Source organism: Arachis hypogaea, chromosome 12, assembly GCF_003086295.3.
Source record: "Arachis hypogaea cultivar Tifrunner chromosome 12, arahy.Tifrunner.gnm2.J5K5, whole genome shotgun sequence".
NCBI classification, from domain to species: domain Eukaryota; kingdom Viridiplantae; phylum Streptophyta; class Magnoliopsida; order Fabales; family Fabaceae; genus Arachis; species Arachis hypogaea.
The window spans coordinates 106,806,165-106,833,518 of record NC_092047.1 but is presented as its reverse complement, the minus strand read 5'-3'; the positions used below and the strand labels follow the sequence as shown (position 1 = coordinate 106,833,518).

Below are 27,354 nucleotides of genomic sequence, written 5' to 3'. Positions count from 1 at the left end.
AAATTGCATGGTAGGGTTGTTGGTATGCACATTGCTTGGACCGCCACAAGCCCACAACCAAAAGCCCAAGAAGAATTAAGAAAAAAAGGTCCAATCGGAGTCGAACCCAGGTCGCTGGATTGAAAGTCCAGAGTGCTAACCACTACATGGAACCAAGTTTGACCTGCTCGTTTACTTTTTGGGTTCTTTTTCAAAACTTTACCAGGAACTTTCATGAATTTTATGCTGCTAATAATTGGATATCCACATTTGTTTAAAAAATTTTGAAGTTATTTATTGGAAAGACTTCATAAACAACACTCAAATCCGACTAGAGAAATTTTAGTGACATACATGTAAAGAAGAAAAGCGAAATTAGGTTTTGCTCTGTCTCATTATTCGAAATATCAGTATTTTTTTGTCTGAAATATTTACTATCAAAGTTTTATCAATGTTTAATATGAAGAAAATAATTATTGTGTATTTTAATCATAATTTTAGTTTTAATGACATTTAAAAATGATTAATCACGTATAGTACAATCCTTTTATTGACTTGTATAATACTATTTATTATTAAAATTTTCTTGTTCTTATGTATGTGTGGTTTCGTTTTGCATTTGTCCATAAGCTTCTCAAAATCTATAAGGCACCCGAATACACGTAAATCATCCACGGACAGACCCAACTGGTATGCTACACCGTGCAGCGTGATAGTACACTTTTCAAAAAAAGCATATGAAAGGTATGCATCTCAGAACGCTACCTATTAATGAAAACGCTGACTAAAGACTCGTCCAACCAGAATCACTTGGCGTTGAGTTTCGCCAGGTGGTACAAATCAGCCCTCTCTAAATAGGGTACGATCCTGTCATGCAGAGGCATGTTCTGTTGCCTCCGGACACTATAAATACACCCAATCGGCTGGAGCATGTGACAGAAGAAACCAAACATATAAAAAATTCAACACTAATTTAAAGTAATCTAACACAAAAAATACAATATTAAAATTTAAACAGGTAACATACAGTTCCTATTTTCTAATCACAAAATTCAATGAAAGGCATAAACGATTCAAGACATTAATCTAAATTTAAATACCTAAATCACAATCATTGGAAAAATATTATATGAAATACATTAACTAAAAATAACCAAACTAACATCTTCGTTTATGCTGCCAGCAACGTGAGCAATGCCGTTGAACCTCTAAAGACTGGGTGCCTCTGCCATCTCAACTCAACTAACCTACACTTTTCTCTCTTTTTCTCTCTCTAGAAAATCTCTCCTTCTCTCTCTAAAAAACCTTACAACCACCACAAATGTAATCCGCGAAACCCCTAAACCGTATTTATACTAACGCATAAACCGTTAGACTTCTGTCGCGGTTTATGCAGTCTCGTCATTCACACATAAACCGAGACACCCCTGTCACAGATCATGCTTATTTTTCCTAGAACGTAATTTGCGACACCCCTTAGTGGATTACGTGTATTCGTAAACTGCGGGATCCCTCTCGCGTTTACATAGATTATGAAAAAATGCATTTTGGTATCTATTTTACATTTTGTATAATCTAGTAATATTGGATGCCAGTTTATTTATTATGGTAAATTGCCTTAATTTACATCCTCAAAAAACGCAGTCGTTTCCATGAAACGAAACCTTTCATATGTTTTTGTTTTTAATTTAGAATTTATGTTGATCTTAAAATACATAATTGTATTGTTCCAAAAAATAAAATACACAATTGTAAAATTTTTTACTGTACAAAACTTGACTAGAATTACAATCCAACCGAATATACTTAGAAATTTAAGTGAGATATATCTCTTAGATTTCTTATAATTGTTTTGGCCATTTGTATTTGCTTGAATATCGAATTCAGTTAGGTAATTAACACTCAACGTTTCAACTACTAGCCAATTTATTATTAATTAGTGATCCTAATTTTTTAAATTATTATTAATTAGTAATTATTTAAATTTTATCTTTTAAAAAACACAACATCAATTATTATTAATTATAGTTGTTTAAAGTTGGTTGGTTAAAAATTATTTATCTATACATTTTCTAGAAAGAGAGAGAAAGCCCCTTTGTGAAACAGGAATTATCAATTGAAAAGTTGATATGATTAAAATTAATTATATAATTAACGCTTACCAAAAGGGCTTTGAAGCATGGATGCACTCATTTAGATCATTAAAACATAGGCTTTTTATGTTCATACATGGTCCTTAAGTAGTGTGATAAAATAAACTAGCTTTATAACACAAGGAAGTACAATTGAATATAATCAAAGTATAGAAGCTTATTGTTATCATTAAAAACAGCATAAATACAACTCAATACAGGTGTGCAGAACCAAATTGCACGATGAAAAAAAAAAGTTGGGAGAAACTTGGATGGAAAAATCATTGACATTATGTACAAGGGAAATCACAACCATCCCAAGTCTTATAAGCCTGTCGGAAGTGCAAATTTTTCATTAGTTAATGAACTTTATGCATCATCATACACCAACTCGGGGAATTTGAATCAACAATCTGTTTGAGGAGGTGTTGAAAATCAACTTGGAGCACACACCAGCAAAAGATTGTAAGCTCAATAGTATATATTCACTCTAGTGCCCCATTTGCATTGTTAAAATTAAATTAAATTGTGATTATTAAAATAGTTTGTCTTGATTTCAAGTCTTCTAAAAAAGAAAAAGAAAATGATTTCGAATTTTACAAAAGACAAATACAGAATGTGGTGTATAGGATCATATAACTTGTACAGCTATTTGTTTAATCCGAGTGGGGGCAAAGCTATAAAGGAACCCAGAGTTGTAGTTCAAACTACAACTGAAATTGACGTTCTTGAAATATGGCCAGAAAGTTGTCAAGGGAAACCCAAACACAAGGTAAATTACTTGCAATCAATCGTATTAGACCTGTGCTGGATTAAGGGCCATTCGAGAACTATACTATACAAGAGCCAAAATGAGTGTTTTTGAACCGCCTTGTTTTTAATTGGGATAAACTACAATGAACAAACTATGCCACAAAGGGTACTAGTAGTTCAATAATTACGTTTATCCTCTATTTGTTCTTCACACAAAGTTTTGCTCTTTCCAAGTCGCTTTCAGCCATTTGAAACAAATGACAGATCAGTTTTAATAACACATCATTTTGGAAGACCTAAGAGGCAACATAACTTACCCAAATACAAGACCAATTATTCATTTCCCTAAACAGATACACACCTACACTCGGCAATGGCTAATCTCATGTGTTGTTCACTTCATGAAGCAACAATGCTGTTCGGTGTTATCCCCATCATTATACAGAACATATCTTCTCTGAGCCCAAGTTATTTCAGACTAGAGGACTAAACACGTCGTTCAATTTTAAGATTTTCTGAATTTCGTAAACGTAAAATTAGTCTCACATCGGCAGGGTTCAAAAAACAAAAGCATTTTTTATAACTAAACACAAAGAACAAAGTACACGACCTTACTCGAACAGGATCTGTTCTATAGGTTTGTACATCTGTATCCTTGAGTTCTAAGGAGACAGGAACCAAAGTTTGGTGGATGAACTAGGACCGTGCGATCGGAGCGTGATTAACCGTTTCGTGGTGCATGCCATTTGAACGGTGGAGGATCGTTCTCGCTGCATCCTTGTGGTCGAGATGGTTGCACGGTGTTCTGACAAACTCAAATCTTTTTAACTTGGCCATTTAATTAGTTATTTTCTCTAAATATGGAACACCCAACCCAGATAAAAATATAAGGCACAAAAAGTGTCGTTCAATATTCCCCACCTGAAAATAAAGGAAATTTTTTGGTTTGCAACAACTTTCTTTTTGGACAACAAAACACAGACCCAGGTAAGAAAAGAAATTACAAATTAAAATTGAAGGCAGAAACAAGCAATGGAGACGTTACTTTTTTGGTACCACAATCACAGAAACAAGAAAGTTTAGCCTCAGAAGGTCAAAATCCACTGAAGAAGAATGCAAAGAAGAGGAGGACTGAAAAGTGTCGTTCAATATTTCTTACCTGAAAATAAAGGAATTTTTTTTTGGCTTGCACCAACTTTCTTATTTGACAACAAAATACAGACCCATGAAAGAAAAACAATTACAAAATAAAATTGAAGCCAGAAACAAGCAATGGAGACGTTACTTTTTGGTACGACAATCACAGAAAGAAGGAAGTCTAGCCCCAAAAAGAGGACAAATATCCATTGAAGAAGAATGAAAATTACAAAGAGGAGGAGAAATCAGAAATCCATTGAAGAATAGCGAAAAAAATTTGGACCATTTCTCGATTTGTGCGTGTCATCCTTGCGCAGGGGCCATGCTAATCTTCTCTGTATCGTTCCAATTTTATCGGATGTCCCCGAAGGGACGAGCCTTTCAATGCACCTCTCGTATATAAGACACTTGTTTTTTAAAACTTCAACCGATGTGAGACTTCTTTGCCATTGAAACCAGATGAAGAATAGTGGAATACCAACAAGTTCTCACTTCTCAGTTCTCACCCTCGCTTGATGGAAAATGAAGGAGAAGAAACATTTTTTTTTTTGTTTTCATTGGCGGTGTGGCTAAATGGTCATTAACGAGGAGCTTCTGGCTTCAACGTGCATAGATCATAGGCCTTTTAGCCTTTTCGGACTCTTCTCTTGTCTAGGCCTGCCATGACTTGACACATCACTATTCACACCTCATGGATTATTCATTACTATTTACTAGTAGGATTTACTTATGCTTCTTTTATTCTTACTGCTCTCAATTTGTATGAATAAACAAGATAAATAAGTAACAATAGTGATTAATCACTTTGCAATGTTTACGCGACTAATCATGACATGACATGCTCTTTATGGAAGTCTCTTCATTTTACAGGAGTGACAACACAAATTCTCACCACTTGATTGACCTAATATCACAATCACTATAGTAAGTTGAAAATAACATTGGTAGTGTCATAAGAGTTAAGACTCACTACATTCTAGTTACCAAAACAAAAAGGACTCATTACATTCTACTTTCACTTGGTTTATTATTTGTTTCACTTCCCAAGTAGAGTGAAATTGCATGGTAGGGTTGTTGGTATGCACATCGCTTGGACCGCCACAAGCCCACACCCAAAAAGATAAAAACGAAAACTTGGTTTGGATTTGCCCCCGCTTAATAACCCAAAAAAAATAAGTTTGAATTTAATCAATTTAAATTGATTTAGTGATTAATTTACTAATTCATTTAAAAAAAAAATATTCCACTTTATATATATATAGTAATTTATTGATCAACAATATATTAATTCATAGTTTGTCTTGCTGAAAGATACATAAAAAAAATTAATTTGAATTTTCAGATGTACAAAACTAGAAGCCCAAATTTAACCTGCTCGTTTCCTGATATCGAAAAGACTTTATAATTTAGTCTGAAATATTTACTATCAAAATTTTATCAATGTTTAATATGAAGAAAATAATTATTGTGTATTTTAATCATAATTTTAGTTTTAATGACATTTAAAAATGATTAATTACGTATAGTACAATCCTTTTATTGACTTATATAATAATACTATATATTATTAAAATTTTCTTGTTCTTATGTATGTGCGGTTTCGTTTTGCATTTTTATAGCTAGTTATTTTGATGAAAGAGAATATTTTAATATATTAAAATATATATATATATATTTAATTAATTTAGATTGATTTAATGATTAATTTAATAATTTTTTTAAATAAATATCGAAATTTAAATTTTATTTTATATATATATATATATATATATATATATATATATATATAATAACTCATTGTGTGATAATAAATTGTTAAATAGAATTTTCATTTGCAATGACGTGTGGAATTAAGAGATATCGTAAGCATATATATATGCTGTTTTATTTTTTATTCTGAGACGTCCTCTAATTTAGTGCATGGGGCACTTGTTTACAACTAGAGAGAGTAGTACACATTCAACTCATTTTCGACTTCTATATATAGAGACACCGAATCAAAATGGTAGCCACGTAATGACTTAATGAGACACGTGGCTACATATAGAACCTCGTTCAACATTACATGTCCTATGCTCTATGCTCTATGCTCTATGCACTCCTTCAACTATTAAATTAAATTAAATTAAATTAAATAAGACAAATATATCATATCGTACTAGCTTTATGTTTAAGTCAAGTCAAACCCACAACCCTTGACCTATCTTCCTTTTTTCCCTTGTTTTTTATTTCCATGGTCAATATTCAAGAAAATGAATCTTCAACTTCTCAGAAGCAACTTCCTAACACATGCATGCATGCTCTTACTTCAATTCACATATATATATGCTCACAAAATATGCATCACTTTCTCAAAAAAGAAAGGAACATGTCTTTCACTACTTTCAGTGGCTTACTTTCAAGAAGGTACAACAACATCAGCATGGTTGATAATTGTTGGGAAACTTCTATACCTAGAACTGGTAGTGATGATAATCATGGTGAATTTTTTTCATCAATAATTTACCCTTCTTACTCTGATTTCCCACCTGGTTTCAATCCCAATGAGTTCTTGGATGCATTTCTTTCTGAATCAAATGTAAGTTTACAAACCAAATATTAGTCCAATATCTTGTTTTGTATACTTTTTTTTTTTTTATAGCTATTGTATACTCTAATGATGTATATGAAGCTTATTTAAAAAAAAAAAAAATTGTGTATGTTCATAATTAATATTAGGGAAAAAATGCGTTTTACCCTCAGGGTTTATAATATATAATTTGACCGCATACATGAAGGTATTAGATGGTACAAAATTTAGTAAAATAAGGTCTATTTTGGAGTAATTTCTATTGATCAAATTGCAAATTTTAATAGTAAGTAAATTATATGAGTTAAAGCCAACGAACTATAGTTTAGATGCCATAATCTTCCCGTTCTTACCTACAGGTCTAAGTTTCAAGTCTTATCTTTGAAAAAAACTGAGTTAAAATTCAGGGAGCAAATTGTAATTTAAAATTGTATGTATAAGGATGTTGAATTTATCCTTTAATTTCTGTAGCCTTTATTTAGATGCAAGTTATAACAGATTTAGTATAAGTGAACTAGTAAAGTAAAAAAAAAATAATATATTGATATATATAATATGATAAATTACCACCTAAATTAATTCATGTAATTCATCCCTTGTTCCTCGAGTTATTAATACTAAAATGATCATATCCCCTTGATTAATTCAAACTAGATTAATATAAGAATACCATTTTAGGTCTCATTACTAAATTAAAATGCATATGTGTATTCTTTTGGCCAGAGTTTAAACTGGAGAAACAGTTCAAGTGAGAATCAACAAAGTAAGGAAGAGGATGAAAAGTACTACTCTGACCCCTCTATTGATGTGTCTCTCTTACAATCCTCCTCAAACATTTTTGAAGAGGTAACTTAATCTTTCCTCTTTTTAGGTTGTCTGTTTTATCGATTATCTATAATTTGATCACTAAGCAATTTCTTTTAATGTGTACTTTTTAATAAAGGTAAATTAAGTGTACAATTATATAAATGCATCTAAATTTAAGTAATAAAACAAGGACACTAGAAAAGACGAGATGTTTTCTATCTTCCCTATAGAATAATTTCTTTCTTTTCTAGCATTTATCAAAAAAAAAAAAGAAGAAAATAATAAGTATAAATAGATTTGGACGACAATCTTTTTGGTCACAGAACAAGTTTTTGGTCCAATACAGTTTCTTGGGCCGCCTATTGTGTATATTTTACTTTTAATTTAGAATTTGCGTTGATTTTGAAATACACATCTGTAAAAAAAATAATGTTACACATTCAAGTTTTTTTGTTAACTAAGTCTAATTAAAATGATCTAACATAATAAAAATCAGTATGACTAGTATTATTTTAAGTCTTATTGTTTAACTTTGTTGAACTTAGTTCATAAAAAGACTTAGATGTGTAACATTGCAAGTATACTTTGTTAAAGACTTAAGTGAGTTAGAGATATATTTCTTAGACTTCTTATAATTGTTTTGGCTACTTATATTTGCTTGGATATATAGAGCGCGCCTTTGTGAAATAGGAATTATTATCAATTGGAAAGTTGATATGATTAAAATTAATTATATAATTAATTCTTACCATAAGGGGTTTGAAGCATGGATACACTCATTTAGATCATTTAAAACAGGCTTTTTATGTTTATACATGTGCCTTAAGTAGTGTGATAAAATAAATTAGCTTTACAACACATGGAAGTACAATTGGACATGATCAAAGTATAGAAGTTTATTGTTATTAGTAATAATTTATTATTAAAAATCGCGTAAGTACAACTCAATACAGTCTTTAGACAGCTACATTCTATTCATAACAAAATATGTCATTTAAATTTATTGCCTTAAATTTATCGCTTTCCATTTTTTCTCATTTCAAACGGCGGCCAACAAGTTACAACCCATGACCTAGTCTTTAGCGAATAGAGTGAAGACAATGGCGGCTATTAGCAATTGATAATGATATGGGTCTTTCGGTCTTTGACTCTGCTATTTTACATCTTTATCTTTTGAGTTTCTCTTTACTTGAGTAGTTTTGACCAATAAATTTGAATGTTTTCTCTCTAATTGTAGTATTATGGTATTTTATTATATAAAGTAAATTTTCCTTAATAAGTTTACTCAATACTGTCTTTAAATAAGTACATCGTATTCATGCCAAAATATGTCATTTTATCACTTTAACTTTATTGTCCTATTTCACCTTTTCTCATGGTCAACCGTGACTAACAAAGGTTGCCTAGTCTTTAGTGAACAGAGTGAAGACGGTGGCGGCTGCTAGCAATTGACAACGATATGAGTCTTTCGGTCTCTTAACTCTTCTTTTACATCTTTATCTTTCGTGTTTCTAGCTCTTTACTTAAGTAGTTTTTGCCCAATAAATTTGAATTTTTTTTCTTTAATTGTAGTATTATGAATTTTTATTATGTAAACTTTTCTTTGATAAGTTTATGCATAATTTTTATGAAATTTTCATATCAAACATCTAGATACCCGTCGGATGATGCGAAACTTGGTCTAATTGAACTAATGAAATTGTATTTAATTTCTATGTTTTGGATTCTTGACAATCCCAAACTTATTCCTATGATTGTCAAACTACATAGTCACAATAAACAAGCTATAATTCATTGATGATTTGGAAGTTCTAAATTGCAATTGCTTAGGTTTTGTTTTTAATACTGTTTAAATTTGAACAGGGAGACCCACAAAGAAAGCAGGACACATTTACAATCCTTGAATCTGGCATGCTTGTTGATTTTTCATCGCCGATGACGAATACAACAAATTTTCAAGATCCGTATCTCCGCAACTTCTCTGAAATGGCCTTAGCCGTTCCCGAAATACATAGCACTTTAGCTCCTCAACTAAATTGTCATAAATCTATTAATGAAGATGAGGACGGAGATGGATACAATTGGAGGAAATATGGAGAGAAACGGACGAAAGGAGGCGAAAATCCCCGGAGTTATTATAGGTGCGCAGAACCAAATTGCACGATGAAGAAGAAAGTTGGGAGAAACTTGGATGGAAAAATCATTGCCATTATGTACAAGGGAAATCACAACCATCCCAAGCCTTCTAAACCTGTTGGAAGTGCAAATTTTCCATTAGTTAATGAACTTTATGCATCATCATACACTGACTCGGTGAATTTGAATCGACAATCTGTTGGAGGAGGTGTTGAAAATCAACTTGGAGCACACACCAAAAGATTGTAAGCTCAATAGTATATATTCACTCTAGTGCCCCATTTGCATTGTTAAAATCAAATTGAATTGTGATTGAAAAAAAAGGTTTATAAAAATAGTTTGCCACCTATATGTCTTTACCAATGTCTTGATTTCAAGTCTTCTAAAAAAGAAAAAGAAAATGGTTTCGGATTTTACAAGACACATACAAAATGTTGTGTGTTGATCATAAAACTTGTAAGTAGATTAGTGTTAGTTATCCAAATAAAAAATAATATGAAACTAAATTAAAATGTGAGCTTGAGTTGACTATAACTAATTATGATTGTTATTGAAGGAAAGGAGGGAATGGAATCTATAGCTATTTGTTTCCGAGTGGGGGCAAAGCTATAAAGGAACCCAGAGTTGTAGTTCAAACTACAACTGAAATTGACATTCTTGACGATGGCTATAAGTGGAGGAAATATGGCCAGAAAGTTGTTAAGGGAAACCCAAACCCAAGGTAAATTACTTTCAAAATTAGCAGAACCACTTGGCTCAAACATTCACTAATTTGAAAATCTTACAACCTTAAAACATATAGTTCTTGGCAATGTAAGGGGTGTTTGGTTTGCATTATTGTTTTATGTTTTCTCTTCCTATTCTTTTGTATTCGTTTGGGTGATTTATTTTTTATTTCTTTTGTATAGGTTTTTTTTTTATTCGTCTTTTGGTAAAATTCTTTCTTCTGTAATTCAATAAGGATCGAACTCTAAATCTTTTATACATGTTCTAATACTATGTCATAATATCACTTTTTCTAAAAGTTTAAGCTGATAGGAGAAAATACACGTGGTTATATTTCTTCTAACATTTTGAAAATAAAAAATAAAAATGCAAACCAACACACTCTAATTTTTTCATATATTGTTATTGTATTAAAATTAATATCTTGTTATATGTTTTACTTTTCACACCTTGAAGATTATTTTTGTATAAAAATACAAAGAATTGAGACAAAAAATCTTTAAAAAAAAATAGACAGCTTGGAAACATGCAAAAATATCATAGTTTTGAGAAAGATTTTTTAATTACATCTTTTTTTATTGTCTCAAGTTACCATTAGATTTTTTCCATGAGACAAAAATATAGAAACAAGTAAACAGCAGCTACACATATACTTATTTGATTTGGAAGACAAGTTAATTGGTAGATTAGTCTCTGAAGTTATACTCATACTTCAATTTGGTTATCGAAATTTTGATTTACTTAATTTAATCTCTCAATTTAGCATTTGTGATACACATCTCTGACCTTGTTTTTTTCCACAGAATTGTTAATGACGTACTCCGACGGATTGATGGCTGGCATGCTAGATTTTCTAAAAGCTATTTAATGTAATAATTGAAACTTGTTTACCTCAATTTTCTTCCTACGAATTCTTTAAAATCGTAATCCTAATTTCACTTGAGAGTTTTAAAAACTTCTTAGGAAGCAAATTGAGGTAAAATATTTTAATTACTACATCAAATAGTCGTCAAGGAGTCCAGCATGGCAGCCATTAGTCTATTTGAGCATATAACAGTTCTGGTGCAAAAATAGCACCAGGGACTAATGTGAGCCACATATGTTAAGTTAGGGGATCTAATTAAATAAATTGAAACTTTGAGAGCATATTGAAGTACGAATATAAGTTTAGGATCAATCTGAATATTTACTCTTTGGAAGACATAGACAGAGACACAATTTTTTGTCCCAAATTCCTGTTATTGTCTCTATTGTTGTATTTTTCATCTTAGAAATAAAAGTCAAACACAACATCGATGTCTTGGCTAGTATCTTGTGTTCTAAATAGTTCAAAATATGTGTAGGAACTACTATAAGTGTGTGAGTCCAGGTTGTAACGTGAAGAAACATGTGGAGAGAGCTGCAGATGACATAAAGTCTGTGATGACAACCTATGAAGGCAAACACAACCATGATGTTCCTCAAGAAAGATCATCCTTTGCATCTCGCATAGCATCACTCACCAACAACTTTGCAACCCCATCATCATCATCATCACTTCCTCTTCATGACACAAGCCTATCACTATCTTCACCAAGGGCCAACAATGAAAATCAAGCAAGTCAAGAACTTACTACTCTTCCCTTCATTGTTGGAATTCCAAATTTCGGTAGGTCATTGATTGGTACTTCATATGCCAATGAGGGACCAAGCTCAAACAATGAAGAGAAGAAGGATTAGTGACTCAATTCAGGTTTGGTAGGATTTCAGATATGTTATAAAGTCGCGTTGTTTCTGCTATAAAATATTTGTCATTCTTAAAATTTAGTACAGTAATAATTCAATTTATCTTGATATAATCGTATAAAGATACATTGAATTATAAATGTATTAGATTTTCAAAGTGACAATATTTTGGAAATAACACATAGGAACTTGGTTGTTTTCATATTAGAATAGAATAAAAGAAAATGTCATGGACATTTTGGTTAGCTCAGTGAGATTATTGTAGACTAGAACTGTAGGAATCTTGTGCTTGGCAAGAATGTAGGACTTGCGTCAACTTCTAATTTAAGAGTTGCAGATGCTGAAGGCAATTTGACTGATGAATTCTAGCCTTTTTTTTTTTTTTGGGGGATAGGGTAAAATATATTTTTTTTTTCTAAAAATTTTGGCAAAAGTTTTAAAAATATCTTTAAATTTTATTTTGTTTTAATTTTATCTCAAAAATTTTTAATTTGTATCAAATATATTTTTGACAGTAAAATTAAAAAAAATTGAGACAGTTGAATTGGTTTTATTTTTGTCTATAGGAAATTTTTAGGATAAAATTGAAATAAAATAAAATTTATGAATATTTTTAAAATTTTTGTCAAATTTTAGAGACAAAAAGTATATTTTATCTTTTCGGTATTATTTTGGACAAAAGAAAATTGTTTCTCTTTGAATATTGTTTATTGGGATAAAATATTATTTTTATCAACGATAGTTTTAAATGCAAATAAATCTATTCATTGAAGATGTATCCAAAGATGGTACCTATGACAAAATTATTCAAATACTAAAAAGTTATTCAAAAATTTTAAATTATCCCTCTTCTAATTCTATTTTCTCACTTTTTATCCTTCTTTCTATTCTTACTGCAAATATCGTCAGCAACACATTTTTCTAAAATTGTCAGATTAGGAGCGAGAGTAGAGAGGGGATGCTGACGGGACTGGGAGCGACCGTCATTATCGGGAGGAAGAGTGAGAGAAAAAAAGTCAGAAATAGAGAGAAAACGACAAAACGCGGGGAGAAGAAGGAAGAGATGTATTGTCACTGTCAAAACTTTCCTCTAAGTCGCGACTGTCAGAGTTGTCACTGGAGGAGGACTTTGTCGTTGCCGTCGTAGTTGGAGACGCATAAAACAAAGAGAGGGAGAGCACGAGTTAGTCAAAGAAAAAGAGGAGGAATGCAATGGAGGAGGAACCGTTTCGTCACCGCTGCGTCTGTTGTCATCGTCGATGAAGCTCGCCGCTGGAGGCAATGTCAAACAATAGTGAATATGCTGGTGGTGGTGGTGATGGTGAATTTCGCTACGGTAATGGCCATTGTGAAGGTGGATATAACAAAAACAGTGGCGATGGAGATGGCAGCATTAAAGATCGTGGTTTTTGTGATGGTGGCAGTGACTGGTATTTGATTATGATTTTATGGTGTTGCTATAGTTCTATCCAACTTTTGACCTCTTAATCTAGTTGTTTGTTAGGAGGATGGTGGTGGTAAGAAAAAAGAGGCGACGAGGGTTGTGGCTGGGGTGACGGTAATACTGGCGGTTGTGGTTGATGTGGATGAGAGTTGGAGAGGAAGAATTTAGTGGTGATAGAGCCATAAAAGGGGTTACGGATTAGGTTAGACTGAGCGAAAATGTTTGGTAACCAAAGAAAATCAGCCAAAAACAGTCATAACTTGCCTTATTTAGCATTCATTAATTGTTGCGATAATTAATTAATACTAAATAAGAAAATTTGTAACTTTTAGATAATTTTTAGAGTTTAGATAATTTTATTGTACCGAATTCGTCTTTTATGGATATAACTTTAATTTTTTCGTTTCGTGAATAAATTTGTCAATATTTAGAATTTTCGTGAATAAAAATAGTAATTTTTTCCTAATTTATTACTTCTTGATATGATGTTAATAATATGGTCTTTTCAACTTTGTGTGTTTGTTATATATGGTAGACTTTGATTTCTATATTGAGATAAATGAACTAACAAACGAACTTACATATGACAATTTGAGTTGAGTTTCTGGCTTGAATAGGATAAATTTTTTAATTGTTGATTGAATTCTTGGGTAAATACGAGTACATATTTAATGATAATTGTTTGGATATGAGAGGGTATATGGATAATAATCATCTCATTCAATACTTACTTAGAACATATATAATATGAATGTTTCAAATAGAACTAAAGTTTTGGTTTTTGAAATTTACAATTTTTATCATTTAAATTTAAAATTTATTATACTAATTTTTAAAATCTAGCTTCAAGCATCATATTAATTTTTGAACACTTTTTGATATTGAGTCAATGAACAGAGTATTCTGCTGACTTTGACTTGTTAGATTAGCACAGAGAGCTAAACAATATTGTTTCGTTTTAGCTTTTAAATAAGACAAAAACAAAATCGTTTTGGAGAAAGAGAGGAAATAAAATGATTTGAATATCATATAAGTTTTTTTCATTTTTTGTTTTTGTCTTGTTTAAATATCAAAATAAATGATATTATTTAGCTTTGTGTTTAGCGTAACAAAGTCAAAAACAATTCAACATTTTGTTTATTGATTCAATATTGGTGGAACAAATTAAAATATTAGTGGGACTAATATGGTGTCCAAAAATAAATATCAAAGAATAGTATAGTAAACTTTAAATTTAAGAAATTAAAATGATAAAAATTGTAATCTTCATAGACTATTTTAAAAATTTAATCTTAAAATAAAGTATGAGATTTGATGAATTTAATTTGATGAACAATTATTTTTAAATTATTTAAAATTTACAATGTGATGTCTTAATTATATTTGTAACTTACATGATCTTTTTAATATTTTGCATTTATAAGTTATAGATTATATTTTAGATCGAAGAAATTGCCGTTCGAGTGAGGTAGGTATAGATCGGATTAATTATTAAATTAGTTTATGAAAGATAAAATATTCTTTAAATTTATCTTTGAAAGATTTTTTCAATCAAATTGATTCTCCAAAAATTGTGAATTAATTATATTTGTCCTCCAGTCATTCCATTAATAATTTTTTTCAAAGATTAATATTGTAAAATGTTAATTGATAACATATATAATACCTAATATGTTTAATTGGATATTGACCAAATATGTTTAAGAAAATTTATTAATTTAGTCATTTTTTTCAATTAAAAAAATTCTATTCTTAATATGATCTAGTGATTAAATTGATAGATTTTCGTAAACATATTTAGTTAACGTCTAATTAAATATGTTATGTGTTATGTATATTATCAATTAATATTTTACATCATTAATCGTTGACAAAAATTGTGAATAAAGTAACTAAAGAACATATATGATTAATTTGCAATCTTTGAAATTTGAATGATCAATTTGATTAAAAAATCTTTTAGAGAGACAAATCTAAAAAATATTTTATTTTTTAAAAACTAATTTAATTATTAAACAAATTTAAGTATATATATATATATGTGTGTGTGTGTGTGTGTGGGGTATTTGCCGGTTTGAGTTCTGGATGATAAATAAAATATCAGTCGGTAATAAAACGTGTATTGGAGCAAGTAGTTAATATTCAGTGCGGATGTTGGTATTAAATATACCTGCTCCACTCTTTTCTATTATCATTTGATTGTCAAGTCATGGCAGGCCTAGACAAGAGAAGAGCCTGAAAAGGCTAAAAGGCCTATGATCTATGCACGTTGAAGCCAGAAGCACCTCGTTAATGACCATTTAGCCAAACTGCCAATGAAAACAAAAAAAAATGTTCCTCCCCTTCATTTTTCATCAAGCGAGGGTGAGAACTGAGAAGTGAGAACTTCTTGGTATTCCACTATTCTGCTTCTGGTTTCAATGGCAAAGAAGTCTCACATCGGTTGAAGTTTTAAAAAACACGTGTCTTATATACAAGAGGTGCATTGAAAGGCTCGTCCCTTCGGGGACATCCGATAAAATTGGAACGATACAGAGAAGATTAGCATGGCCCCTGCGCAAGGATGACACGCACAAATCGAGAAATGGTCCAAATTTTTTTTCGCTGTTCTTCAATGGATTTCTGATTTCTCCTCCTCCTCTTTGCAATTTTCATTTTTCTTCAATGGATATTTGTCCTCTTTTTGGGGCTAGACTTCCTTCTTTCTGTGATTGTCGTACCAAAAAAGTAACGTCTCCATTGCTTGTTTCTGCCTTCAATTTTATTTTGTAATTGTTTTTCTTACCTGGGTCTGTATTTTGTTGTCGAATAAGAAAGTTGGTGCAAGCCAAAAAAAATTCCTTTATTTTCAGGTAAGAAATATTGAACGACACTTTTTAGTCCTCCTCTTCTTTGCATTCTTCTTCAGTGGATTTTGACCTCTCAGAGGCTAAACTTTCTTGTTTCTGTGATTGTGGTACCAAAAAAGGAACGTCTCCATTGCTTGTTTCTGCCTTCAATTTTAATTTGTAATTTCTTTTCTTACCTGGGTCTGTGTTTTGTTGTCCAGAAAGAAAGTTGTTGCAAACCAAAAAATTTCCTTTATTTTCAGGTAGGGAATATTGAACGACACTTTTTGTGCCTTATATTTTTATCTGGGTTGGGTGTTCCATATTTAGAGAAAATAACTAATTAAATGGCCAAGGAAAAAAAATTGAGTCTGTCAGAACACCTGCGACCATCTCGACTACAAGGATGCAGCGAGAACGATCCTCCACCGTTCAGATGGCATGCACCACAAACCGGTTAATCACGATCTGATCGCACGGTCCTAATTCATCCACCAGACCTTAGATCCTGTCTCCTTAGAACTCAAGGATACAGATGTACGAGCCTATAGAACAGATCCTGTTCAAGTAAGGTCGTGCACTGTGTTCTTTGTGTTTGATTATAAAAAATGCTTTTCTTTTGTGAAGCCAGCCGATGTGTGACTAAGTTTACGTTTACGAAATTCAGAAAATCTTAAAATTTAACCACGTGTTTAGTCCTCTAGTCCGAAATAAATTGGGCTCAGAGAAGATATGTTCTGTATAATGATGGTGATAACACCGAACAGCATTGTTGCTTCATGAAGTGAACAACACATGAGATTAGCCATTGCCGAGTGTAGGTGTGTATCTGTTTAGGGAAATGAATAATTGGTCTTGTATTTGGGTTAAGTTATGTTGCCTCTTAGGTCTTCCAAAATGATGTGTTATTAAAACTGATCTGTCATTTGTTTCAAATGGCTGAAAGCGACTTGGAAAGAGCAAAACTTTGTGTGAAGAACAAGTCAAAAGAGTTTATGACAGAGAGGATAAACGTAAATTGTGGACAAGGACATTGCCATTTTACATTACGAGATGGAAGACTAAAGTAGCTAAATGCTATTTGATTAGTTTTCAGTTTTGATTCTCATCCTGATCCTGATCCACCAATTTTATTTATTCATATCTTTTAATGCTAATGTTGCCATTATTATTGAACTACTAGTACCCTTTGTGGCATAGTTTGTTCATTGTAGTTTATCCCAATTAAACAAGGTGGTTCAAAAACACTCAATTTGGCTCTTGTATAGTATAGTCCTTTTCATAACATGACGCTCCTTTTTCTATGATTCTGTGTGTCTGTTTTATGATAATTGTTTTTTATTTATGTCTCCAGATAAATGTTAACCAAATTTGTTAGAATGAAAGTATTCCAGATATAAGTTCATGAAAGTTATGTTGCCGAAGTCATTCACTAAATTTACAAGAAAGAATAAGAGCACAACATTTCCCCCAAAACAATGGTTGAAACTCGAAGGTTGAAAAGTAGTTACAATGTTTTTACACATTTGATTTCTCATGTTGCTACTAACAGGACATAAAGTATTTAATTATTACCCAAAATTGGAGGGAAAAAAAGGATTGCCCTGCAATCATGCAAACATTTTCAATAGGACTACTACTACAAAAACTAAAGAAAGAGGTTACAACTTACAACAGTTTTTTTACACATTAATTAACCTGCTGCCTCGGGAAAAAAAGGGAGGATTGTCCTTTTTCTTCAACAATCTAGTGAATCTACCAAGAACCCTTTGCACTTTCAGACCGTCGTGTAGCCCAGTTCCACCCCCAGTCTTGTGACCTAAAAAAATTCAAGCTTCTATCTGAACCTCCCTCCTTAGGGGATGTCTAGCCTCCAATGGACAAAACAAATTCACACTTTCTTTTTTTCCATTTCACTCTGTGGTGGAGGTGGAGGTCCCAGGGACGAGGAGGAAATGGTTGAGTTCTGCTAATCATCCAAGACTGAGCAACATGTGAAATTCTTTGCAAACTCGCATATCAAACGCCATATGCAAGTGTCTTCTCCCTCAAACTTCAAATCATCAGTGAAAATCATGTGGCATTATATCTTCTACCTGTAATTTCCAACACTTGGGATCCAATTTGGCCTGTCCATGATATATGATAAAAACCTCAGTGATCAATACTCTTGCTTAACTAAATTAGTATTTTCTCCAAGTCTTAAGACAGAGACCAGAAATGGATATACCTGAAATACTTTGTCTCTCCATTCAAACACACAACCTCGTGCTTCTATGTGTTTTATAAGACCATCTCCAGTAGGGAACTCATCCCAGTTCCTGTTTATGGCCCACCTGTCATAAAAAGTAACTCCACATCAGCTTTTACGTCATACTCAAAACATCTCTCTTTTCCATTAGGAGGAACTAACTTTAGTTCCTGTTATGGTCCCACTTAATTAATTAATTAAAATACTTAAAATAAATATAATTTATTTTTTTCAATAATATAATTTAAATTTATAAATTTAAAAATAATTTACAGTTAAAAGATACTAATATTAAATAAATTCATATATAACAATAATACAAAATATATAATTCGAGATTATACTAATTTGTAAAATTACTTAATACAAAGAAAAATATAGTTAAATTTTATAGTTGACGACAAACATTATAAAATTGCCATATATGTTCAACAAATTCTCTTTTAACTGTCTATACTACTGCCTATTTAATTATTATAATTATTAATTAATTTAAGCTAATTTATAAAATTACTTAATATAAAAATATAATTAAACTAATTTACAAAATTAATTAACATACATATAATAGGTATGTAATATATATTTTAATTTATTTATATATAACATTTTTTAATTCATTTATATGTAACATGCAACAGTTATAATATATATGTATATAATACAATTATCATTTTATGTATATGTTTTAATTTAATTTTATTTATTGACATTCCATGTGTCAAATTTTTGTTGGAGGCTGAGAGTTCCTCTGAGCAGGAACTCTCCTCATCGATCCATGTGAAGGAACTCATTTGAGTTCACACTCCAACGGACAAAAGTGCCCTTGTGTCAGAGAAGGAACTTGGGATAATTACTATTGAAATTGCTCTAAGCTGCTCTGGTAGCATAAGGCCGCAGCGAGTCCTTCTTTTTGTCAAATATAAAAATGGTTTGTCACTTAGAAAAAAAATGATATTTTTTTTGGATATTTTATTGTATTTTTAAATCCTTTAAGAATATTTTTGTTGATAATAAATTTTGGGTATATTTTTGTTAATGATAAAAATATTCGGGTATATTTTTTTTGTAGTTAACCCTTATTATTATTAGAGTAATTAACTTATTATTATTATTAAAAAAATAGAGTATATATTTAAATAGGTCCCTAAAGAATTTTACGTCGATATTTTTGTTTTTGAAAAAATTTTATTATATTGAGATCCATAAACTTTACAAAAATAGAACATATAAGTCTCTATCTTAATCAAGCATATTGTTTTTATTTGGACAGATAGATCTTTAAAAGTGTGACAAAGAGATCTATATATCTTACTTTTATATAATTCTAGGACTTCTATGTGATAAAATTTTTTTAGAGATAAAAATGTCCGATGCAAAATTTCTTAGGACCTATTTGAATATATATTAAAAAAAATATATATAAGCTTATCCTATCTATTGTTTGCTTCTTTAAATTGCACTAGAATAATACCTTAATCAATTATCATTCTATTGAAAATTTTTGGTTTCTTTAATCCTAAGATCATCTATGTTAAATTATTTAAAAATAAATATTTGAATGCAGAAATCTATCTAAATTCATGTGCATAATCAGAAGAGTTTGATTTTTTTTATCTTTTTTAATCAAAGTTTTTTTTAATTTTTGATAGGGCTAAATTGTAATTTTTTTAATAGAAAAAGAATTATAGAAATGATTTTAAAGTATTAGAGGCCAAAATTCTAAAATTACTATTTATATTTGAGTGTACCACGTATTAAACCCTAAAACTTAAATAAAATAGTATCTCTAATTTTATTTTTATTTAATTCTAAATTAAAAATAATAATAAATTATTTTATTCAGTATTTATAATAATAAATAAAATTTTTATTATATAAATTATTTAATGTAAAATAATTTAATTTACAATTATAATATGTATTGTTCATAAAAATATTAAAAAATAATAATTTTCTAGCCTACTCCACCCTCCTCTGTCAAAATTTTCAATAGAGGAAGAAGAAGAGAAAGTACACAAATATATTTAACTTTAAAAAAATACTAACTATTTTATATTTGTCTATAAAATTGGTACAATCTCATATTTCACTTTTTCTATACAATTGGTACACACGCACTCCTTGAACCATCAATTTACAGAGAAATTTTATTATTTTAAAGAGAAATAAATGAAAATGTATATATGAAACAATTAATTAATAGGGAAAATTCTATGGGAATTTTATATATTAGTTTGAGTTGATAATTTGTATCCAGAAATGATGGCTGAGAGTGCTAAGCACAAAAATGCAAAGAAGGACAAGCTAATTGCGGCGGTTGATGTGTCTGTGAATGCATTGTCTGCTCCTTCTCTCATTCTGTTTGTTATTGGAATTGCTGCTGATGCTGATGATATTAACAGGTATGCCATTATCTGTACCCACAAAGATTTTAAAACTAGCTTCACTCAATCTAATTCAAATCAATTTATTACAAGTAAACTATACATACTTCCTTTTAAAATTAAACTTAGATGATCTTGTATTCTACGATTAAAAAAATCGATAGAATATATTTTTTATCTTTTAAATTTATCAAAAATTTTAAAAATATTTTAAAATTTTATTTTATTTTAATTTTGTCATTAAAATTTTTTATTTACATCAAATATATTTTTGACAATTAAATTTTTAAAAAATTTAAAACTAAATTAACAATAATGTATGATAACTATGTCTAACTAACTTGTGTTGTTCTTATAAAATTGTTGTTGATTAATTTTAAATTTTTTTAAAAAATAGTAATTAGAAATATATTTGATACAAATCGAAAACTTTTAAGATAAAATTAAAACAAAATAATAAGAAATATTTTTAAAATTTTTAATAAATTTTAAAAATAAAAAATATATTTTATCCTAAAAAATTTAAATATAAAAAGTTTTGGATGTATATAAAATAAATGGTTTTAACTGTATAATTTACGTGTATACGAGAGTATACAATTTTAGGGGAGGTAAAAAGTTTTTTTAATCGGACAAAAAGCCTTACAAATTATAGAGATATTTTGTTAAATTTAAACATTTTAACACAGAGAGTAATATTTTTGTAAAAAAAAAAAAAAAAAAAAAAAAAAAAGTTGATCAAAATTATACTCTTTTTTCGCTTTCGCTGAAATGCTCTATTTTCGACCCCACCAAAATATACTTTTCACTTCCACCAAAATATCCTAATCCATATGTTATTATTATACTTTGCAGATCTACATTATTTATGCAATATACCGATATAATATGCATTTAAAAAATAAATTATTGTATTGGACACGTTTTTTATTTGTTATGTTTACACAAATTTGGACCCACTTGGTTAGTGAAAAACTAGGTTAAAGGTTTAAAGCCAATAAATATTCAGACACCCTAAAGAAGTCAATAAATATTCTCTTTTTCTCATGATTATTATGTTAATGTTGTAGAAGCTTTCAGAACGAACTTGAAAGTTCTCTCTCTTTAAATAGAATAATACACTCTTGTTTACCAAGATTTGTGGCTGAAGAATGAAGTTACTATGGGTAAAATTTTAGTATTTTTTTTTTCCTTCAAAATAACTATCTATTTAAATAAAATGATACATTGAAAATTAATTATATGTCCATCCAAATTTAATTTAAGTAATCATTTAAGAAACCTTAAAGGCACAGTTACACAACCTTATCAATTTCATTACTCAACTTGATTATTGGATTAACAATAAGAGCATCATAGAAATTAATATTACAAAAAAAAAGGTCTAACCTGATCTCCAAAGAAATCAACAAGAACTGCAATATTTGGTTGAATCATATTTTTCCCCATAACTTGGCGAAAACATTGGATTCCAGTGTACAAACTAGAAAGAATTGCTACGGCCAACAAATACCTATATATATTATTATCCAAATAACAACAAATTCAAATTTAATTTCAAAATCCCAAATGAACAAAGCTCAAATTTTGATTAAAACCCATCATTCTTTATTCAAAATTCTCCCATCAATCATTCAGTTTCTTCACCCATTGAACAAATTTAAATAGCATCTAAATCTAAGTTAATTTAAATTTATGGATTTTTACTTGTCAATAAATTGCTACATATATAAAGCAGGATTCTAATTGAATACTCGATCAACTTAAATAATTTACAAATAATATGTTTTAAAATCAAATTTTCATTAAAACCTGTTATCCTTTATTCAAAATTCTCAAAAATACTCTTGAAATTAACAATGAAATTGACTAAAAAAGAGGTTATGCATCCACACCTGTACTCCTGATACTTGTGAAACTCTTTCCAATCGCCATGTTCATTGGTGACCACAACGAAGAAAGAAATAAAAGAGAAAACAAAAGCAACCCTTCTCAACCACAAAGACCCTCTCTCAACCAAGTCCTCCCTCCTATAACGCTGTAGTATCCCTGCAATGCCATCTCCACCGCCGCCACCACTTCTTTCCTCCGTGCTTGCCGGCACGGACTGAACATTTATCTTTGTCTCTGAGTCATTAGAAGCCGCCATTTTGTCTGAATTTTATTTGAGAAATTCCAATTTTGACAAGAGTGAAGTGAAAAAAAAGATTAGCTCATGAAGAAAAAAGAAAACAGATGATGAGCTTTATACAAGACTAAGACAAAGACAAATGAGGTATGCGATGTAAATTTTTTTTTTTCCTTTTTTTTTTAGTTTGAATTAGATTTAGATTTAAGATTTTATGTTTGTAGCAGCTTTTAAGGTGGTGTATGCAGAATCGTTATAGAAGTTAACGAAGCTTCTAGAGTAAGAGTAAGGACCAATCAGAGGACGCGTGAGCGGCACGAGCTTTTTAATAGCGTGGCGTGGATGTAAAAATGGCGGGCAGAGATAAGCACGAGAAATGATTATCTTGTTCTTTAAAAATATATGTTAAAATTATAAATTAAAATTTTTTTATTAAAAATACAAAAATTTTTAATTTTTAATATATTTATTTTATATCTATTAAATAAAAAATTTAAAATTTTTTTATTAATAATAAATTTATCGTTTGTCCTAAAGACACATGTTAATTGCCAAATGAGATATAACTCAAATGACATAATCTCTTTATACTCAATTAGAAGGTTGTGGGTTTGAATCTCTTATCTTTGGTAAAAAAAAAAGATACATGTTAACTAAATTCTTAAAAAATTATAATTAAATGATTGTATAAAATTTTTTACATAATAAATAAATTAAAATTAAATTTTTATTTTATTTTAAAAATATTAGAGATAAATTTTATTCGTTATATAATCTTCTTTTTTATTTTTTCATCTAAGACATAAAGTTACAACCCTATGTATAAAAACTGAATGAAAATGTAAAAGGAAGTTAAAATGAATTTAATTTGTACGATAATTTCTTTTCTTATAAATTTTTCGTACAGTTTAAGTAAATAAAAGAGGTGATTAAATGTTAATAATTAATAGCTAAAAGATATAAAATTGAATCTGAAAAAGTAAGATGAGGGTTGGCACTTGGCAGTAAGCCTGGTTGGTGGTGTCGCCGAATATTCAATGCTTTCTCTCAAGACTTCTGGTTCTACGCATCTTCTTTTTGGGTTTTCTCAAGCAAGTACGTACGTTTTGTTTGTTTACTATTTGTGTTTTTTTTTTTTTTTGGTTTTTTTTTAAATACAAATTGGAGATTATTTACATTTTTATACCAAATTTGTTCACCCTATACCTTATGCATTAAGACACTTTTTAATTTGTATATGAAAGCTTGGCTGGTGTTGCACCCGATTAGGGGAAGGAGGGGGCTGCACATTAGTGTGGTGTCAGGTGCCGAAGAAAATCGGACCGTGCGACATCCAAGTTGCAACACGAACGGTCCGAGAAGTAGCTACCAAAACGGACGGTCCGTTTTGTGGTATGCTGGACACGCGTCACGCAAAGCTCACTTCTCAAATGGTGCCCTGAATATCAACATTGACCATGCAATAAGGACTCTCATCATTCGGGTTATCACTTTTAGCATTCACTCTCAACCTCAAAACTCCATTCTTCTTCATTCCTCTGCTGCTAGTGGTGTGCATGGTGAAAAAAAAAGGAAAATGTCAAAGAAATATAAAATTAAAGATGTTGATCGCCCTGAGCTTCATATTATACACTATCTCAGTCATTCTGATTATGTAAGTTTGTTTTAAATTTTTTTAATTTTTATAATTATAATTATTATTGTTAGAAATTTAATTATTCTTATTGTTGTTAGGATCTGAACTTAAAAATATATATAGAATGGTTAGGACTATTCTTCAACGTTTTTAATTTTTTTCTGAAATTTTTTCACTATTTTTTTATAAAAAATATTATTGTTAGGGGATTAATTATTATTATTGTTGTTAGACATTGAATCTGAAAATGTAAATAGAATGATGTAATATTTTTTTAATTTTGTTTAATATTTTTTATTATAATTATTAGTGTTAGGAAGTGAATTATTAATATTTAGAAAATTAATTATAAAATGTAAACCGAATTATTATTAATTTTTTTATACAACGTTTATTTTTTAAAATCTTTTTTAAATTTTTAGTTATAATTGTTAGGAAATTAAATATTATTGTGGTTGTGAGTAATTGAATTTAGGAATAAAAACTGAATGGTTAGTATTAATTTTTAAAAGTACGTTAGTTTATTTTTGTTAATTATAATTATCATTGTTAGGAAGTTAATTATTATTGTTATTAGAAAATGAATTTAGGAAGATAATAAGAATGATTATTAGTATTTTTTAAAATTTAGAAATATGTGTTTAATTTTACTTAAGTAATAGTTAATAGATAATTAATATTTTAAATTATAATGTTATATATTAGAAAAAAAATTTTCTACCACAAATAAATAAACAGCATCTCTAATGTTGTAACATTCTTGAGAATTGATTAGGAATGTATATATTAGTTAACGTTATTAATAGTTAGTTTTGAAAAATTTTAAGGATTAATAATTCATTTCATTTTAGAAGTTATAATTATTTGTTTTAATTGGATTTAGTCAAATAATTTATGACAGTTGTGTTGTTTCAAGTAATATGTGTTGTTGAGTTAGTTGTGCAAATTTTGTTAATGAGTTGCTGTAGTTAAAAAATTCTTACCTTTTAGTAGTAAGTTAGTAATAGTTAATGAATGAGTTGACTAATAATTTATTATGTTTTTTGTAGAAATTAAGAATGTTGACATGTGACCATCCAGTTCTTCCGGATCGGTACAACGATAGGGTGGATGAGCATTTACGAGTTACTGGGTTTTATCATGCATCTCAGATTGGTGTAGTACAATGTCAGAAAGCACTCGTGAATGCTCTAATCGAACGGTGGCACCCAGATACACATACGTTTCACCTTCCCATTGGTGAATGTATCGTGACTCTTGAAGATGTGGCTCTAATTCTTGGTCTTCCGACAGATGGTCTTCCAGTCACAGGGATGACAATGAGTAGTTTTGAAGCTTTGGAGGCAGAGTGTTTGCTTCAATTTGGAGTTGCACCGCGTAAGTCGGGCTGTAGAGGTAGCTGCATAAAACTGACCTGGCTGCGGGATCTAAAAGAAAATTTAGAGTTGACTGATGAAATTAGTATACAGAGGTATGTGAGGTGCCACATTATGTTGCTGATCGGGACGATCTTGTTTGGGGATAAGTCTAGGGCACGTGTGCACTGAAAATTTCTACCATTGCTTTGTGATTTTGTTAGTATTTGACAGTATAGCTGGGGATCGGCATGCCTAGCACACCTCTACAGGGCGTTATGCAAAGCATCTCGTTTTAACTGTAAGGAAATAGATGGTCCACTAACACTTCTGCTCGGTTGGACTTGGATCCGACTGCCATATCTATTGCCGCTTCCTAGGGAACCCCGCAGTTTTTCGCTAGCAAACAGGTAATATTATGTTACAATATACCCGTATCTTGATATTTAATATTCAGTTGAGCTAATTGAATATATCATATTAGGTGGCGTAACTGGGAGCGTGGTGACCGACAATATAGATATCTGAATCTAGCTCACTTTAGGAAGGCCCTTGATGAACTTCAGGAAGGCCAGGTATGTTTTAATTAAAGAAGTATTAGTTTCGCGTTTAGGGTCTGGGACAAAATTATGAAGCATTGTTATTGTTATTGGTATTGTGGGTTGTAATCATGAGTTTCCTTTATTTTTCCCAGTTTGTGTGGGTTGATTATGCTGTGGATCGCGTGGATCCGAATATAATTCCTGCTGAAATCTACATGCAGTCGGTTGTTTGGAGTGCTACAGTTCCGTTGGTGTTATTTGAATGCATCGAGTGGCATGCTACCGATAGGTTTAGGCGACAGTTCGGTTTTGTTCAGGGAGTACCTAATCAGGAGCGGAATCTGGACAAGGCGCATGGAGAAGTCCTAACTGGTCCTAAGAATCTTAACTGGGCCACGACACCGAATCATTCAATTTGGGTGATGAATTGGACAAACAGGTATAACTACATTCTTTCTGAGCTTCCGATGCCTTCACAGCATCCATTGGATAGTTACATGTACTGGTACCGATCAAAATTTGGGGACCGCTAGAACTTGTCGAATCTTATGGGTCAAGAGAATGATGAAGGTAATCAGGATATGGATGAGGGTAATCAGGATACCGTTGAGGGTAGTCAGGATATGGATGATGACAATGAAGAACAGGAGCCACATTCACCGCATATATCACCTCCAAATCCGCTTCCACATGAACAACCTCAGTCCTCAAGCCAGTATGTACCTCAGACACAGTTCACCCCATCATTTTCAATACATCAACAATATTGGGGTATGTCACAGTTTGAAACAGGATAAGGAGGTTCTTTTAGCCAGTTAC

At 30.5% G+C, this 27,354-nt stretch overlaps 3 protein-coding genes, 2 non-coding genes and 2 pseudogenes across 5 annotated transcripts; 4 read left to right on the top strand and 3 right to left on the bottom strand.

The window, feature by feature from the left end:
• The first annotated feature begins 3,469 nt into the window (after positions 1-3,469).
• On the top strand, positions 3,470-3,679 carry LOC112731776 (small nucleolar RNA U3; annotated as a pseudogene).
• A 593-nt stretch (positions 3,680-4,272) lies between these two features.
• LOC112731909 (U6 spliceosomal RNA) lies at positions 4,273-4,375 on the bottom strand. Its single transcript, XR_003167659.1, has one exon. It is a non-coding gene; the product is annotated as a U6 spliceosomal RNA (small nuclear RNA).
• A 1,798-nt stretch (positions 4,376-6,173) lies between these two features.
• LOC112728094 (WRKY transcription factor SUSIBA2) lies at positions 6,174-12,327 on the top strand. The gene is made up of 5 exons (XM_025778079.3): positions 6,174-6,579; positions 7,294-7,416; positions 9,241-9,758; positions 10,070-10,234; positions 11,583-12,327. The coding sequence occupies exons 1-5, from the start codon at positions 6,235-6,237 to the stop codon at positions 11,956-11,958; spliced, it is 1,527 nt and encodes a 508-aa protein (XP_025633864.1). The 5' UTR covers positions 6,174-6,234; the 3' UTR covers positions 11,959-12,327.
• Positions 12,328-15,904: 3,577 nt separating this feature from the next.
• Positions 15,905-16,007, top strand: LOC112731898 (U6 spliceosomal RNA). The gene has a single exon (XR_003167648.1). It is a non-coding gene; the product is annotated as a U6 spliceosomal RNA (small nuclear RNA).
• A 597-nt stretch (positions 16,008-16,604) lies between these two features.
• On the bottom strand, positions 16,605-16,813 carry LOC112731777 (small nucleolar RNA U3; annotated as a pseudogene).
• A 3,700-nt stretch (positions 16,814-20,513) lies between these two features.
• On the bottom strand, positions 20,514-23,296 carry LOC112728093 (CASP-like protein 4B4). The gene is made up of 3 exons (XM_025778078.3): positions 22,770-23,296; positions 22,264-22,387; positions 20,514-20,904 (listed from the first exon to the last, which is right to left on the bottom strand). Exons 1-3 carry the CDS (start codon positions 23,021-23,023, stop codon positions 20,713-20,715), a joined length of 570 nt encoding a protein of 189 aa, XP_025633863.1. The 5' UTR covers positions 23,024-23,296; the 3' UTR covers positions 20,514-20,712.
• Positions 23,297-24,578: 1,282 nt separating this feature from the next.
• Positions 24,579-27,068, top strand: LOC140176848 (serine/threonine-protein phosphatase 7 long form homolog). Its single transcript, XM_072208402.1, has 4 exons — positions 24,579-24,656; positions 25,688-26,109; positions 26,478-26,568; positions 26,688-27,068. The coding sequence occupies exons 1-4, from the start codon at positions 24,579-24,581 to the stop codon at positions 27,066-27,068; spliced, it is 972 nt and encodes a 323-aa protein (XP_072064503.1).
• Positions 27,069-27,354: the final 286 nt, after the last annotated feature.